Source organism: Schistocerca americana, chromosome 2, assembly GCF_021461395.2.
Source record: "Schistocerca americana isolate TAMUIC-IGC-003095 chromosome 2, iqSchAmer2.1, whole genome shotgun sequence".
Taxonomy (NCBI): domain Eukaryota; kingdom Metazoa; phylum Arthropoda; class Insecta; order Orthoptera; family Acrididae; genus Schistocerca; species Schistocerca americana.
This window is the reverse complement of record NC_060120.1, coordinates 207207048-207226094: the sequence shown is the minus strand read 5'-3', so window position 1 is coordinate 207226094 and position 19047 is coordinate 207207048. Positions and strand designations below refer to the sequence as shown.

The 19047-nt window shown below is 40.0% G+C and overlaps 1 protein-coding gene across 1 annotated transcript in view; it reads right to left on the bottom strand.

Moving 5' to 3' along the window:
- Window positions 1–19047, bottom strand: part of LOC124593890 (juvenile hormone acid O-methyltransferase-like) — a 146833-nt gene that overhangs the window by 4443 nt on the left and 123343 nt on the right. Inside the window, exon 6 of the mRNA XM_047132237.1 lies at window positions 16252–16399. Coding sequence (XP_046988193.1) covers window positions 16252–16399 — 148 coding nt within the window. The remainder of the gene's footprint in view (window positions 1–16251; window positions 16400–19047) is intronic.

Below are 19047 nucleotides of genomic sequence, written 5' to 3'. Positions count from 1 at the left end.
TATTTCTCTAACACACAAATTACACAGCTATCTGATCATGTAACTGAGAGATAAACTTTTTTTATTACATCAGTGACAGATGTTTACGCAATTACACAGTTGGATAACTTCACACTTATGAAATTGTATTTTGTCTGTACTTTGTGAAATGCTCATATTTTTCTGAACCATTGTGATACTATGAGAGCTTTGAATGATATATTTGGTAAGGGAGCATGATTTTAAAGTACGTTTGAGGAAGATGACACTATTGAAATGAGCAGAGAATTTTTTTTAGGTTTTGAAATTATTGCAGAAAGCTACGACGTTTTTGAGATTTGACTGAGGTGTTATGATGTTATTATTACGACGACAATGTGTACTATGCTGTTGAGATATGTTTATGATCAATAAGATGATGATACCGTATATGAGGAGTTTGATTATGCTTCATATTTATAATGACGAAATATTGACGAGTGTCGATGGATACGTATATGTGTAATAAGGTAAGGAGTAATGAATAGTGGGTAGGGACTCTTGACTTGTGAAACAGGATGTTGGAAACCAAGAATTGTACTTTAAGAGTTATGAAATGTGCGTAAATTCATGACTGTATCACAATGCTGACGAATATTTTATTTGGACACTTATATTTATAGGATTTTCTTTCTACAGATTTGCAACGCTAATTCTTGACCTGTGAAATATTTTTAATTGAGACTGTCACTGTAGCGGAAACTGCTGTCGTAAATATTTCCGTAAGAAAGTTAAGTGACCACCTGCATGTAATGCATCGCAGGCACCCACCTGGGCGACGGCCGCCTGAAAAAAAAAAAAGCCATTAGCCTTTCAGAGGCGCAGGTGGAGAAAAAAAAAAAAAGGAGAGACCATTAACCTCGCTATGGACATTCCTTTGTGGAAAGCATCGCAAATAAGACACGCTCATTACTTGGAAACATATGATTATATTGTGGAGCGCCTACTTTCTGCTACTTACTGAAATGCTTATAAACTGATGGGAAATATTCTTACATCTGCAAACCTGATAATGACAAGTGTCTTTCTACGAGAGTTGAGAGCTACTGACTTATGAAATGTCACATGACTATTGAATGATATTTGTATGCTTTGGTTTGCGTAATTGCTTATTTCATTTGATACCTGTTTTCCAGCTGTGTTACAGCATTAGTTTTATAAAATAAACTTAGATGCATTTGCTAATGTGAACACTTTCTGTCAACAGATCTATTAAATGATAATTTTGTAATCCACATTCTTTAAAAAAAGGAGCACTTGGAAAGGAAAGAACAATAAGAAGGGACTAGTAACAGTAACTGGACACATAATTTTCTTTTCAAGTACATGGTAATATTTTTTTTACAATAAGTTGTTGTGGTGCACCACTTTAATTACTTAGACATTAAGATGTGATTATACATTTCCCTTATCTGCATTGTTATCTTTACTGTAATATTTTTCTGCTTGAGCTATGTCATGTTTAGATATAAGCTGCTGTTTGCCAGGCGTAGTGCTACTGAACTTTAATTTGTGTTACTCTGCTAAGCCAGATTTATTTTTTTGTTTGCTGCGCATTGCCTCATATTAGTTGTAATGTTGAATTGCTTGGTAATTTAGATTTACTGTAGCTTGCTTTGCGATTTTCCATTTTTTTATTGCTGTTTATATTAATTGTTTTATGTGCTGCTGCATTGCCTCGTCCCTTAGTTTAGCATCTGAGCTCAGTAGATTTAAGTTAGCTTAAGAGGGGGTAGACTGTATAAGAAACTAACTATGATGACTTGGAAGCAATGTGTTGAGAAGCTATATGAAAATGGTTTGGGCGAAAAAGAAGGATACTGTACAGTGGAGAAAAACCATTTTTGACAAAGGTTGTGAACGGAATACAGAAGGCAGGCTTAGATAGGACTTTTGGGAATAATGATGAATGAAGGGAGATCTCCAAGAAGCAAAGAAAGTTTTGTTTGCAAAATACTGCAATGAAACAAACCCTGTCCTTTCCTTTTGTGTTATCCCACTATGTGTTTGTGTACCCTTGTGTAGTTGTTTTCTTCCTGTCTCTGTGTAGTTTCATAGAATTTTTTCTTCTTTTAATATTAAGCTACATTCACTATGATGAGGAATACTGTTATCCTCGAATATAATTGGCATTAATAATATGTTATTTACTTTGTAAAGATGTTAGACATTATTAATTCTGTTCTGTTTAATACTCATGTGTGAAATTGATGTTTCGAAAGTTATTCTGATCTTTTATGTATTTACTTATGTCATAATTCCTGCAACACTGATGTATATGTCTATTTCTATTCTTTTGTAAACCCTGTACTACAAATGTTATCTGTATTATTATGTTCTTTAATGATGTATTTTGTACCTTTGTAATTGTATTTTCATGTTGTAAATTTATAAAATTGTAATTGACACCAGTTCATCTTATTATTAACTTGTAAGTTACATTTCACTGCATACGTTTCTGTTGGTCATAGTACATGGACAATATGTGAGAAGCAGGGACTGATAGTGTTTGCACGTGTGTTAATGATTCAGTAAGGGACTGGATAACAGCATTGCTGGTTCTAAGGACAATTCCAAAAACTTTGTGAGTGCACAAGTGGTGGTTTATGGACTTGCTATGTTCTCCGCAAGACTCTTCAATGGTGATTGTGCACCTGCACAATCACAACAGATGGCTGCTGGCTATCTCTACAAGGACTACAGTGGGTCTGCATCTATGATGACCCACCAACGCCATTATTTCTACAAGGACTACAGTGGGTCTGCATCTTTGATGACCCACCAATACCATTATCTCTACAAGGACTACAGTGGGTCTGCACCTCTGGTGGCCCACCAATACCGTAATCTCTACCAGGACTACAGTGGGTCTGCTCTGTGATGACCTACCTACCAATATTCTTCCAAACTTCGAATGACTCTGCTGTGGGTTTGCTCTGTTGTGGCCCATTACCTGTCAGCATGTCAAGAGTCAGCACTGTCTTTCAGTTGGAAGAACAACACTACTTCTTCAAGACTGCATGGAAATCCACTACTTCCGTGTGCATTTTCTTCTACTGCTCAGACTTTGAGAAAAACACTACTATTTTACTGTGACGAATGACGAGGACTGTCTTTATGGACTGTGAGAAAATTTTAGCTTTTGACCAACATTGTATCAATAAGTGTGTGCATTTGATATCTTTGTTATTGTAATTATGAAAAATTTTATCAAATCATTATTGGCCACTGCCCAAACCAATTTGTAAAATTTTTTGTGGGGAGCATGGGGGCTATGTAAGTAGGCTGTTTAAGTTTTTTTATTGGTAACGCCACCTCTGTATGAAAATCACTGGCTGTGCTGTGTGCAGTCTGTGGCTAGTTTTGCATTGTTGTCTGCCATTGTAGTGTTGGGCAGCGGCAGCTGGATGTGAACAGCGCGTAGCGTTGTGCAGTTGGAGGTGAGCCGCCAGCAGTGGTGGATGTGGGGAGAGAGATGACGGAGTTTTGAAATTTGTCATGAACTGCTATATTTATATATGATGATGTCAAGGTAAATACATTGTTTGTTCTCTATTAATATCTTTCATTTGCTAACTATCCCCATCAGTAGTTAGTGTCTTCCATAGTATGAATCATTTATTTAGCTGGCAGTAGTGGCGCTCGCTGTATTGCAGTAGCTTGAGCAGCGAAGATTTTTGTGAGGTAAGTGATTTGTGAAAGGTATAGTTTAATGTTAGTCAGGGCCATTCTTTTGTAGGGAATTTTGAAAGTCAGATTGCGTTGCGCTAACAAAATATTGTGTGTCAGTTTAAGGACAGTCGTGTATAATTGTTCAAAGGGGACGTTTCAGAGTTTCTTCACTTCATTCTTGACATAACTCACTGTGAGGGAGAATAGTAAAGTGTACTTTGTCATGCTTATGTGATAATTACTGTGATAAGTAAGGACAATATGGAAAGTAATTTTTTGCTGTTTGTGGTCTAAACACGAATGGCGGTTGCTAATGATTACTTCTTGCACTATTCTGCATACTGAAACAAGAGACAGTCGAAACTGGTGAAAAATTTCTCGAATTTAAAGTATAATCAGCACTTTGTTATTTAAGTTTAAATTTGGACTGATATATTTTTTTCAGATAGAAGATTGGCAGATGTTAAGCATCAGAATGTTGACGACTGTTGCAGAGTGAAATAATTTACTTTTCTTGCTAACTTTTTTTTAGTGTTAAACTTATAAACATTTTCTTCTTACCGTGTGTTGAGGTGTTGTACTGTGTCTTAAGAACTGGATCCTGCATTGCTAATTTTCATTCTTAATCATTGTATATTTTGGCGTGTGACGTCATTTTCTGGATATGGATGCTTGTTCTTTGGAAGTGTGTTTTCTGTGTAGAATATTGGTGCTGATATACTATTTATTTTATTCAACTGGGAAAGTCGTCTGAGCGGCTCTAGGCGCTACAGTCTGGAACCGCGCGACCGCCACGGTCGCAGGTTCGAATCCTGCCTCGGGCATGGACGTGTGTTACGTTCTTATGTTAGTTAGGTTTAAGTAGTTCTAAGTTCTAGGGGACTTATGACCTCAGAAGTTCAGTCCCATAGTGTTCAGAGCCATTTGAACCATTTTGAAAGTCGTCTGCTCATAAAGAGAAGCAAATCCGGAACTTCCGTGATGTGTTTCAGCAGTTGATTCTATGATAGCATAGACAGTGCTACAAATGGTTGATTCAGTTTTTAGTGACTGTGGCGTCGATTTCGAGGGCAACCGCCCCCCCCCCTCCCTCCCGGTATAGGCATGCGTCTTCAAATAAAGAGATACGTAATCAGGCAGAATACGGCGCTGCGGTCGGCAGTGGCCATATAAGACAGCAAGTATCTGGCGCAGTTGTTAGATCGCTTGCTGACGCTACAGTGGCACATTATCAAGATTTAAGTGAGTTTGAACGTGGCGTCATAGTAGGCCCACGAGCGATGGGACTCAACATCTCCGAGGTAGCGATGAAGTAGGAATTTTCCCGTACGACCATTTAACGAGCATACCGTGAATATCAGGAATCCGGTCAAAACATCAAATCTCCAACATCGTTGCAGCCGGAGGAAAAACCTGCAAGAACGGGACCAACAACGACTGAAGAGAATCATACAGATTAACAGAAGTGCAACATTTTCGCAAATTGCTGCAGATTTCAACGCTGGGCTATCAACAAGTGTCGGCGTGTGAACCATTCAACGAAACATCATCGATATGGGCTTTCAGAGCAAAAGGCCCACACTTGTATCCTTGATGACTGCACAACACAAAGCTTTACGCGTCGCCTGGTCCCATCAACATCGACATTGGGGTGTTGATGACTGGAAACTTGTTGCCTGGTCAGACGAGTCTCGTTTCAAATTGTATCGAGCGAATGTGCGTGTACGGGCGTGGATACAACCTCATGAATTCATGGACCCTGCATGTCAGCAGGGGACTCTTCAAGCTGGTGGAGGCTCTGTAATGGTGTGGGTCGTGTGAAGTTGAAGTGATATGGGACGCCTGATACGTCTAGATACGACTGTGACAGGTGACACGTACAGAAGCATCCTGTCTGATCACCTGCATCATTCATGTCCATTGTGCACTTCGACGGACTTGGGCAATTCCGTAGTGGCCGTTCCCTCCAGCACTACTTCCGATATTAGTCGAATCCATGCCACGTCGTGTTACGGCATGCTCGCGGGGTCCCTACACGATATTCGGCAGGTGTAATAGTTTCATTGGCTCTTCAGTGTAGAAGACTGATGGAAGAGGAATTTTCAAATAATTTAAAGCATACTAAATTCATTGGTTACTTTAAATACATCTCATTTAATTAAATTTATCTCATTTAATTTTTGGTTGGAGCCATCTAGAACTTAACAAGCTTTGCATAGGATTTAGGGTCTCGTGTGATGTTAAGGATACTGAAGGATCGTGTAGAGTATTTGAGTTATTGTGTACAATCAGGCAGCACTTCATATAAACACCTTTCAGAATGTTGTTAGTTATTTCAATTTTACAAGCATTTTCCTTAACCTGTTTTCAGCTCTTCATAGTTTCCCGAACGAAACTATGTCTCGAAACCTGGGAGAAAATCCAATGAGAGTCTGATCGTACGTGAGGTACACCAGTGGCAACACGCTATCCATACATTTATTGCGCGATAACAATGCTGACGTCACTGACGACAGTACCTCTAAAGTAGAGTTACTAAACACAGTTCCCCGAAACTAGCATACCAACGGAGACAACGTAAATATTCCAAAATTGCAGTCTAGAACAACTGCCATCATGAGTAACTTACAAGCAGATATCATCGGTTTAGTGAAGCACCTAAAACACTTAAGAAAGGCAAATCTTCCGCTCCAGATTGTGTACCAATCAGATTCCATTCAGAGTACGTTGACACAATGGCTCTGTACTTAGCAATCACATACAGTCGCGCTCTCGTGGAAACGTCCGTCCCCAAAGACTGGTAAGTTGCACATGTCATACCAATACCCAACAAAGCAAATAGGAGTCATCCGCTAAATTACAGGCTAATATCCCTAAGGCAACTTGCAGAAGAATTCTGGAACATAAACTGTGCTTGAACATTATGAATCACCTCGAAAACAACGATTTATTGACAAACAGTCAACACAGATTAAGAAATATCTTTCTTGTGAAACACAATTAGATCTTTATCCTCAAGAAGCAATGACTGCTGTCGACAGGAGACGTCAAATTGATTCCATATTTTTAGATATCCAAAAGGCTTTTGATACCGTTCCCCACAAGTGACTTCTAATTAAATTGCATCCATATGGAGTATCGTCTCATTTGTGTGACTGGATTCGTAATATCTTGTCGGGAAGCTCACTGTTCGTAATAACTGACGGAATGTCATCGAGTAAAACAGAAGTAACGTTCGGCGTACCCCAAGGAAATGTATTAGGCCTTCTGTTGTTCCTAATATGCATAAAAGATTTAGGAGATATCAGAGCAGCCATCTCAGACCTTTTGCAGATAACGCTGTCATTTACAGTCACATAAAGTCATCAGATGATCATATCGAATTGCAGAATGATTTAGACAAGCTAACTGTATTGCGAAAAAAATGGCAGTTGAATCTAAATCATCCATATGATCACTAAAAAGAATCCGCTGAATTTCAGTTCCAGGATAAATCACAAAATTAAACAGGCTGTAAACCAGCTAAATACTTAGGGATTAGAACACAAATAACTTAAATTGGAATGAGTTCACAGATAATGTTCTTGGGATACCAAACCAAAGATTGCGATTTATTCCGCATGAGATAGGATTCACGAAGGACATCTAAAAAGTTCAAAGAAGGACAGTTCCTTTTGTATTATCACGAAATAACGGGGAAAGTGCCAGGGATATGATAAACGTGTAGTGGTGGCAATTATTAAAATAAAGGCAATTTTACCTGCGGCGGGACCTTCTCATGAAATTTCAGTCTCCTATTTCTCCTCAGAGTGTGAAAATATTTTGTTGGCGAACACCTACATAGGGAGAAATGACTACCATAATAAAATAAGAGAAATGAGAGCTCGCACAGAAAGATTTAAGTGATCGCCTTTCCCGCGCGCTGTTTGAGAGTGGAACTGTAGAAAAGTAGCTTCAAGGTGTTTGGATGAATCCTCTGCCAGGGACGTAATTGTGAATTCCAGAGTAATCCTGTAGATGTAGATGTGAATGTTGAAGTACTCATTAGTAAGAGACCCAGTATTTTAGCTTGACTTGTTGTGTTACGCAGTGCATGTGTTGTTTTGTGGGTAACTAATTACTATATATTGCGCTTTGAAAATATTAATTTTGATAGTGATGGTGATGTAAAAAAAACAGAATTTCCAGTTTGGGTGCTTCACAGTACCCACTGGTAATCTGGAATCACTGAAACAAAGTATAGACTACAAGATGCAGATAGATGTTTACTGTTACAATCGTTTTGATAATCATTTCCTTTCATCATTAGTGTAGTGTGTGGCTCAGTAATGACTTCTACTTTTTATGTATTATTACTTTAGGCTTTACACAATTCACATTTTATAGGCAAGTTGCTGTAACCTTGTATTACGTAAATTAATCTTCATTTTATGAAACGTTACGAAGAGAACAGAAAGGGCGAGGGGAATTCGTTTCAACGGACTTGATAAGAAAATAAGAACCAGTAATCTAGAACTGAGCAAGAAACTTAGCTGAGAATATAGAAAATAGTGTTGCTAACGTGCAGGGACAGATACTGAAATATCAATCTGTTAATGGAGAGGTTTCCATGACATTCAATGTATTTAGCTTTCAGTAGAGGTGGGATTTCCACACAAAATTTGATGTAAGAATTTCTAATGTTGAGACTAAACTTTCCATTGTTGCACAGAATTGGTTAATCTCTGGCGGATGTTAATGAACAAATTAGCAATTGCAAAATAATTTTCAAAGTTTTAGGGAAGAGTGTTAAAAGAATAAGACAGAAGTTGAACCAAATCAAGCAGTAGTTACTCACATTGAAGAACAGATTTCAAGCCATGCTACATTAAAACCGGTGTTAGAAGATAATTCTGAAAAGTTAAGGTTTAGTTCAAAAAAATAAATGTTAGAGGGTAAAGAGGAGATTACTAAAATGGATAAGAAAGTTCGTGAATTAGGTTATTACTGTTATGGTTTTACTCTCCGTGTTGCTGTTTGTGAGTATGAAGAGATGATATCACTGTTGAGGTTTAAGGTAACGAAGATGGAAATTATCAGGAGGAGAAGGGAATTAGGACAAGATTGTCTATGACTGAGGAAAGGTTAAGTGAAGGTACTGCATGTCGATGTTACAGTAGGGATCACGTACTGCACAGTGACATGGATTCAGATCATGAAGACGAACCAGATCCTTTGTGCCATTACGGAGTTGGAGAACCCAGTGTGGTCATAGAGAGCTTGATTAAGAGAATGAGATTTCTGAAGGTGTGTCTGAATATGCTTATAGTAATTCCTTACCTGTCAGGAATACAGCAATTGTCATTCACCCTCATGTTTGTTGAAACAATTTGATTTTATACTTGTGCCTAGTCTCCCTGCTGGCTGCAAGACTGAATTTGTGTACGGTTACTTGGAAAGTGAATATGCTGTGCAGATACATATATTGACTAGAAATTGTTAATCCTATGAGGTGTTGAGGCCTATGTGCCTGCCTGCTTATTGGTCTGAGGCAGCACAACACTGACTTAAACACGGTCTTGTAATGATGTAAAATTTTTCCAATTGTGGTTTATACAATCCTGCTTGATTATTTGAACATATGTTATTGAAAAATCAATTCTTATACATTCCTTATAGTCTTGCTACGTCGATTCGTATCTGTGTAATGAAACTTTTGTCACATTTACATCAAATTATTCTAGCTGCTTGAGTGATAGATGACTTAGGTTGTCAGAGTTTATTATTGGATATGGATATTGCAATATGATAATAGTGATGAGAATGCTCCTGGAAGAAGTAATAATCAGTCTATGTATCTTGATTGAAGTCTACAAGGGATTAGAAATTACGACCACGAGCAATATATTGACGACGAAATAAATGTGGTAATGAGAAGTGGTAGCATCGAGAATCATGATGATAGGACAGGTGGAGACGGTTGGAATGGTAGACGCTGTATTAACAATAGAGGTAGCAGGGCATATACCAGGGATGGCCACTGGAGTGATAGGAACTAAGGTCTGAGCACTGCAGAGCTGCAGTCAGCTGATCCACGGAATAAAGTGCATGTGGAGAGCCCACCAACACGGGACTGACACTTCCATACGTAGCCGATTTCGATGCTGGAAAAATGACAGAGAATAGCTATGAACAGATAGACATGTTGAATTCTGAAGATGTGGAGTAACTGTTGCTCGATGAGAGATAGGAAAATGTGAATAATGTGGTGAATACAATGCTTCAGATAGATGTTAACGGAGTTGTTTTGTCTTTTATTCTTGATAAGCCTATCCAAACTTATGTTGTTGATAGAATCAGATTCATAAAATAAGGCTCTCAAAAAACTGATGAGTTTTGTTACTCAAGAAGCAAAATAACTGATGATTACTGAAGCAGAGACAATATAAAATGCAGAATGGCAATAGCAAGAGAAGCGTTTTTCAGAAGGAGGAATTTTTGAACATCGTACAAACTTAAATGTTAGGAAATCCCTCCTGAAGAACTTCTTATGTAGTGTAGCCATGTGTGGAAAGGAAACTTAGACGATAAAGAGTAGAGGCAACAAGAGAAAAAGAGCATTTGATATGTGGTGCTACAGAAGAATGCTGCCGGTTTGATAGGTATAACTAAAGGAGAGGTATTGAATATAAATAAGGGAAAAAAAAGTTAATGGCGCAACTCGACCAAAAGAGCGGATCAGTTAATATGAGACGTCCTGTAATATTACTGAATAGTTAGTCTGGTAATTACTTATGGCCGGCCGTAGTGGCCGTGCGGTTCTAGGCGCTACAGTCTGGAGCCGAGCGACCGCTACGACCGCGCTGCTACTACGGTGGCAGGTTCGAATCCTGCCTCGGGCATGGATGTGTGTGATGTCCTTAGGTTGGTTAGGTTTAAGTAGTTCTAAGTTCTAGGGGACTGATGACCTCAGAAGTTAAGTCCTATAGTGCTCAGAGCCATTTGAACCATTTGAATTACTTATGGGAGAGTAACATTTACAGAGCCCAAATATTCGGTAGAGAATGCAGGCTCATAGATTGTAGTAATCACGCCGAAATGAAAAGGCTCGCACAACATTGACTAGTGTGGAGAACTGCATCAAACCTGCCATCAGATTGAAGATCACAACAATAACAACAAGAGTGACGAGGCCTTTGCCATAACGGACCTGTTGATATTACATGCATGCACTATAGACTGAACCAAACACGGCCATATAATTGGAAAGGTACACTTATTTTAACGAGACCATAACCATGTTCAAAGAGTAATAACAATGAAGTCTAAAATACAAATTCCACGGAATATTCAAAGGGCAGATGCAATTCATTTTGGAATTTTAGCACCATGGAATAAATAAACAACGGCTTTCCTGCAATGTCTGCCACTGGCGTTTGTTTAGCATTTCTGCAATGCTCTCGCGTCTTCTTAATGCGCTGCTCCTTACTGGCTCTATCTCGTCTGTTAACCCAACTTGGTAAGGATCTTAGACTGATGAGCAGAACTCACGAGTAAGCCTTAAGAGTGTTTTGTAAGGTACTCGATTCGTGAATGAATTACATTTCCTAAAGATTTTTCCTGTACTTAGTTCTAGATGAGTGATCGCAAACATTCCTGTTTAAGAGCCAATACTTACATTGTTGGGCGGTAGTTAATTCTGATTTAGTGGTCGTCATACTTTTCTGTAGAAGAGCCAATATTGGCATTGTGGGGTGTGTGATGCCATGACTAATAACGATATATATATTTTTTTTCTTTCTTTTACTACCTTGTACTCCATAGATATGTTTCTGATGACGTAGAATATTTTTCATTTGGTTATATAGTGTAGCACATGAAGTGTGTGTGCCTATACCGGACATTCTTGTGTTAGACCGGTTTCAAATCTGACTTTATGGTAGATGTTCTAAACGGACGTTGTATTATGCAAACGCTGTTCGTTTTGCAGAACGATGCCTGTGGCTGTGACAATGCACTCGTGAACAGACAGTATAGTCGTCGGTTTAGGATTGAGCAGCATTACATAAATTGTGAATTTAATATTGCGCATTTTCTTGACTACGATATATGACATGTGCTAAAACACTAACTGCCATTGTGGAAACTGTGAACTGTTTTGCTATATTAGTGACTGTTTTCGTGAGAAAAGTGTTATTATGAACCATGAAAATTAACGGTAGATGGACTGTTTAGCTTCGCAGCTGGTAAAGTATAGAAAGTGGAAGGTTAATTTAAACACGATGTGGACTGTGCCAAACTATCCCCTGTGAAAGTTGCAGATGAACTAATACGAGCTTCAGGCGCTACATCAGCAGTTACTTTGTTCCAGCCTACGACAAATGGATGCTACGTCACTTATTACCACTGCCAGCCAAAACAGCATGAAAAGAACGAGGATATTTTAATGCCAGGGACATGACTGGATGAACTTACAGTAGTCATATCAGCAACTTCACACTGCTGACACCGCCGTCGCCACAGCACGCCGACCCAGAACAGATAAGACTCAAAAAACATTCCCCTCTAGAGAAACACAATTGTAAGCAATTTAATTGCTTTATGCTCTGTAACAGACTAATGTCTGTAAATAAAAGTAGTGTATTGTAAAGATTGTTCACCTTCAGTGATTGTTGACCCGATCACTAACAGCAGTTACTCCCATCATCTATTTGGTTTTGCTTTTCAGTGTATTTGTACTAGTCGTTGCATACGTTGTATGTGTCTTTTGGAAGGGTGTGCTTCGATGTGTATATACAGTAATTTAGACAGGAGAATTTATGTGCTGCACTGTGCGAAATGTGGCCAGATGTGTAAGTTGAGGCATCTGCCATTGAAGGTATTTACACCGACCAAGTACAAAGATGTAGCTTATTCGCCACTGGTTCAAGTTAGCGTATTAGAAGAAACTTTGAATCTGACAACTGTGATAGTACGCGATCTTAATGTATATTTCCATTCATTCGTGTTTAGATGCATATTGATCTGGGTTTAACTGTTACAGAGGAAACTTTGAATCTGGCAACTGTTATTGTATGCGATATTACTGTAATATTTCCATTCATTCATGTTTAGATGCATATTTATATGGGTTTAACTATTACTGGTAAGCAAAGCTACAGTACATTGTGTCATTATTTATCAAATTAACTTCAGATTGTTTTACTGTTTTCCAATATCAAAGGATTTCATTATCAGAATTTTAACAGGGTTGGGAAACTTCTCATATAGAAGTGTGCTTTTGAAGTTTCCGGAAGTAAAACGGGTTCGTGGAGTTTACGCAATATTAATTTATTTCATGTAGTTTTTCTTTAAACCTTTTCGGATTACAGATTCACGGTCATAGTCAATCTCCAGGAAACGTTTCCTTCACAGGTGGCACCTGAGGCCTCATATGTACTGATATTAATATTAATCAGTAACCTACACGTTACACTACACCTACAATTGAGTTGCTGTAGAAAGGGCATGATGAGTTGGATGCCGCCCTCCCCGCCCCCCCCCCCCCCCCTCCAAGAAAAAGAAAAAATTCTGATCGTTAGAAGTTGGCACCCTCAGCGACCCCCGAGTTGTGACACTGTAATTTCATGACGAAGTGTTGTTGTCTTGTGTGTCAGCAAACGATTAATTGACTAATAACAGCAACTGTATTTATGTTTAAATGATGAGTACCCAGCATTTCCCTGGTATGTATTTGTTCCATTCCTCTACTGGTTCATCTCTGCCTTCCTCATCTCTCTCTGACCTTTTCCTCTTCCTTATTCTCTGTCTGTCTTTTCTCCACCTCTCTCTGTCTACCTCCTCCATCCAATAGTCCTAGGAGGATTAAAATCGTAGGGAGACCAAGAGATGAATACCCTAAGCAGATTCATAAGGATGTAGGTTGCAGTAGTTACTACTTTCCGTGGTATTAATACATGTTCGTTTTCAGAGTGCCCATCTAAATGTTAACTTGCCTTCCTTTTGCTGCTGATGGATTACTTACCGTATTAGAGTAAGGGAACTGAATGCTATTGAAGGTTCAATCTGCATCTTTGCAATACACCATATATGTCGGCGGTCAGAATTTGCTCACATTTGTTTAATTAGAGGCCATAGTGGAGATGTGGGAGCATGTCTGACATTTTTGGAATGACTCGAAATGCTACAAGAATTTATTTAAAGATTTTAGTAATTGTACTGAACAAGATGTTTTGCAGAATTGTTGAATATTGTCCTAAAGGCCTGAACTAATAAATATTTGCGGACAGCTTCACAGGATTGCCTGAATTCCGAAGCTAAGAGATCGGTTCGGGCAATTTGCGAGGAAATTTTGTGCGTCAGCGCGTAACTCGGAAAACTGTCTCGTCAGTAGCCTGAGCAACCAGGTGCACCGGCGAACGACTACGAGGTGGTCGGACCTTCTGCTTCATTAGTTACCAGCACCACACGCAACAACAGCAAGAAAAACAAGCAAGAGATGCAGCAAGATGACCTACGCTAAGAGAAGTGCAAGAACCAGAATATCCAAAAATGAAATAGGTAAGCCAGTCAGTCTGCTATAAGCTACAGTACGCGTAGGTCAGAATCCCCGAGAAGGCACAACGATAACACGATGCCGACTACAATGTTTAAATGAGCTTATGTTGTGATAACTGTGTCTTGACTTGCAGCAGACTTTAGTTCTGCAGACATTAAATCTAATGAGTGTTGTCTACCAGTTGAATGATTGCTTTGTGATATTTAAACAGAGCAAAAATTTACTGATGAAGATTGTCTTCAGGTTAATGTTTTTGTATTCTCAAATAAATATTTAATGAAATGTTCAATCTGTGTGTAAAGTAGTACAGTCCTCCCCCCCCCCCCTCCCACACACACACCATTCCTCTCTGTGAGTTATGTTGTTTACCCCTAATGGAGGGAGGATAATTGGCACCCAATATCTAATTTAAATTGAAGTCTCCCTATGACAAGAAAACCTACCAACAACGACACTATGAAACACTCTCCACATCTGCTCCTATGGCTCGCTCTACGAGAAGTTGGGTCAAACCTGCAACCAGCTCGTCCTGGAACTGGGCCACCAATAACACTGCCGGGCTGACGAGACATTGTCCGGAACTGATGCGAGCACTGGAAAAGCGTATCGGTGAGCGATTGTTATGTAGATCTCGGGGTGTGTTGGTTGATAGAGTGTGAGGTCGTCTTACCGTAGGTCCCGGGTTCTCACCCCTCTGATTAAAAATCCTTTTAAGTATTTAAGCATGAAATTTATATGGGAGAGAACTTATGCTAATACTGGATTCGTATGGGCCCCACGAAGACATTAGTGTTCTTCGTGACAAGCACGCACAAAATAACCTACCAGGAAACAAAATCGCAATTCACGTAATTCCAGCAAACACAACCTTCATTTATCAACCGTCCGATCTTCATTTCTTCAGAGTGTACAAGCATATGAAGCGGAAAATGTCTGATGGTGCTCTAGATTCTTCGGAAGAGATTAGTCAGCAACAACGGAAAAATCTTCTTAAGCTGCAGCCCGTCACATACAGTCAGTTTGGTTCGCCACATTTGCATAATTCTCACCGTCACCGGTGGATAATGGCATTAAAACTTCGACAAAGTTCTGTTTCAGACACAATGTTTCATTCGGCAATCTTCAGGGTGGATGCATAAATGTAAGCTTTATCAAATGTGCTTGGTGAACAAAAGTAATTTTCTTCATACACTTCTTCTTAAGCAGCAAGTACTGTGAAGCCTTAATTCCTGGCCGGCCGCGGTGGTCTAGCGGTTCTAGGCGCGCAGTCCGGAACCGCGCGACTGCTACGGTCGCCGGTTCGAATCCTGCCTCGGGCATGGAGTTAGGTTTAAGTAGTTCTAAGTTCTAGGGGACTGATGACCACAGTAGTTAAGTCTCATAGTGCTCAGAGCCATTTGATCCATCTGAACCTTAATTCCTGAATGGATCACGCTCTTTATTATTATCACGGCTATTACTTTTATTATTGTGACCATTATTATTATTATTACTTCTGCACATGCGATGCAACTGTTTCTACCTTTTTGTTCTGGTTGTATATTCTGAGAAATTGCAAATGCACTCTGTAGGTTTACTACGTGCTTTCAATGGAACGAAGCGAAAACAGACTGCCAAGTGCACAGTTCTATAAACATGACGTAGTTCCATATAACACTTTCACTCCTAATGTAGTAAAGAAAAATTGCAGTCATTTGGTTTTAAACCCAGTATGCTTAGTACAACGATCTATTGCTCTACAAACTTCCCCACGGAAACTATACCTGATAGTTACTGATCGTAATGCTTTTTGAGTGCTCCATAGTTCTCACGTTGCTTTTAATTAACGTTTACATCGTTCTACTGGACGACAGCACATAGCACAAACTAAATCGGAGCTTTGGTTGACACACTATCGACATACAACGATTGGTACAAGTCTGAGTATCGGACAGCTGGAGGTTTTGGCGTTAGCAGCACCCAGGCGCATGTAAAGCGTTGTTTGTGAGACACTGGCTGACACTAAAGGTAAAGGAGCTGCTCACCTCTGCGCTGCATCTCACTCGGGAAGAAGAGCACCTGCGGCGCCACGTCGCAGCGCAGCACCTGGTAGCCCTCGCTCTGCAGCAGCTGGCGGAAGTCGCTCACTGGGTCCTCACTGTGCTGGTAAGGAGAAACGAACTCCGCCACGTCCTGAGAGGAACGGCAAAATCCGTGAACATCGACACTCCACTGCAACGCTTGCAAACGATTTGTCTTCAGAAAAGAATACATCACATTCTGCTCCCAACCCCATGCCTCACGGCACATATCCCCGTAACAGACCTAGATGCAACAACTGTCACATACGTCCTTCTATAACACCCCCCAACTTCCCGGGATTTGCGAAATTACAAGTTAACAATGACCGTGACTTACGAACTTTGACCCGTGTCGGGATAAGGCATCCGAATCCGAAGTAGATAATGGTTATTCTGCGGGAATCAGGAGACGTTATAACTTGATCCTTATTGAACGAGTAATTTCATTCAATAACGATCGGTAAATGAAATAATGGAAATAAATTGGAAATAAATTTTGCCAGTGGAAATTTTGCCGAAAGAAATGATTAAGTTGTAAAAGCAATTAAAAAATCGGACGCAAGCTCAACTGATGAGCGACAGTACCGTGAAGTACGTGAATAATTGTGTCAAACATAAAGTTTACCAGCTTGTAGCGCAGCAGGTGGAACGTGAACTTTTACGTGAGTGCTGTGTCAGGCTCAGTAGTCATATAAAATAATGTCATAACAATCTAACTACACTTAAACATTAGTGGTCAACTTTCAATAAGTATTTTGATAGTTATTTTGTTCATAATTTGTCAGCTAAGTGCAATGCTGACAACACAGATAATTATCTGTCTAGATTTTGAATAATGGACTGTCATTCTGTCTTTAAAATTACGTACTTTGCACAGTTTAATCTACTGATAATGAAATATATTGCCAATAATTGATTAACTATGTTTTGAATGATATTAATTCACTAATTGGGCGATTTTCAGGTGGAATATGCTTTATAATTTCATGAAATATCCTTGAACTAACTTCAGCTGAAAAAATGGTTCAAATGGCTCTGAGCACTATGGGGCTTAACATATGAGGTCATCAGTCCCCTAGAACTTATGAACTACTTAAACCTAACTAACCTAAGGACATCACACACACCCATGCCCGAGGCAGGATTCGAACCTGCGAACGTAGCGGTCGCGCGGTTCCAGACTGAAACGCCTAGAACCGCTCGGCCACATCGGCCGGCCACTTCAGCTGAATATGCATGGAAATAAATCTTAATAATCAATTTTATTACTTCAGTCTGTTATTAAGTTACTATGGTTGGCATAAGCTTATTAAGTGCAACAATTAACTATGATAACCAATCGTTCAAAACAGTCTGAAATTTACTCTTCACCGTCTATGCTAATAATTTGATAATTAACATATTTTCTCTTGATTATGGCGTGACACACTCGGTTCAATAAGATAAGTAAGGATCGGAAGGAACCTACTTGGTGTTATTGTCGAGTGGAATGCAACACTTCGATTATACAATGCTTGTTATTAATTGTTCAACTTCAGAGAAAAGCACAGTCACTGGAAAGCCTTCTACAATTTTATCCTACGAAAATTACGTAGATCTTACTTCCTTCGTTGTCGATGGATCGACGGAAGCCCACGGCGGCGACACAATGTGACAGTGGGCTTTTACTGTTGCGACTTGGGCCCACAGTGCACTTCTTATTTAAGCCCTCGCTTCTTCAGCACTATGCCCATTAATCCATAATAACTTGCCTGGCCATGCTTCCAGATATGCCGACCATTAATTTCCCGTCGTACTTAGGTCCACACACTAGCCGTTAGATGTAACATAGCTAGGAATAGCAGCATTCGACTGTACATCTTACTCCGAGCACGGCGTCACTGCTACTACTGCCCGCTGGCGCGCTCCCGCGCCCAGCGGCACGACAATACAATCTTTCTGACCTCAACGTTAACTAAATATGCCCTGACTTGCCAGTGTTAAATATTACATAATTTAAACATAGTATCTAGAATACATATTTGCACTAGACAATACATCGTATACAAACCGTTTCATGTGTTAAGTAAGCGAAAAAATTCATAGCAAGGACTGCGTTGTAGCGTCACACTTCCACCATCACCTACTCCAGTCCATCAAAGGCAGGGCTACCTGTGAAACCAGTCAAGTGATCCAAAAGCTAAGCTGCAATTACTGTGCTGCATTTATGTGGGCGTGACTGCTAACAAGCTGTCTGTCTGCATGAACGGCCACTGACAAACTGTGGCCAAGAAACAGCTGGACCACCACATTGCTGAGCATGCTGCCAGCACAACTTTCTTCATGTCAATGGTTGCTTCACAGCCTGCACCACCTCGGTCCTTCCCATCAGCAACTGCTTTTCTGAACTGCTCAGGTGGGAACTCTCCCTGCAGTATATTCTACGTTCCTGTAACCCTCCTGGCCTCAACTGTCGTTAGTCTTTGTCGTACTCTCTAGCCCCTTGCCTGTTTCCGTTTCAGCACTACACAGAACTCTATTCACCAATGTACCCACAGTCTTTTCATTAGTCTCCTTTTCCGTTAACCCCCCACCCCACCCTCCGTCTAACCCCCTGCCTGCACCTAGCTGCCCTACTCACTCTCCATGGTCCCTGTAAGCTCCCACAGGTAGCACTTTAGCGTCCCCCACTCCACACTGCTATACCTCCCCCTCCCCACGACGCCAGGCTTCTCATTACCCACACCACAGAGTCCCATCTCCCATTATGCGCAGCTGATC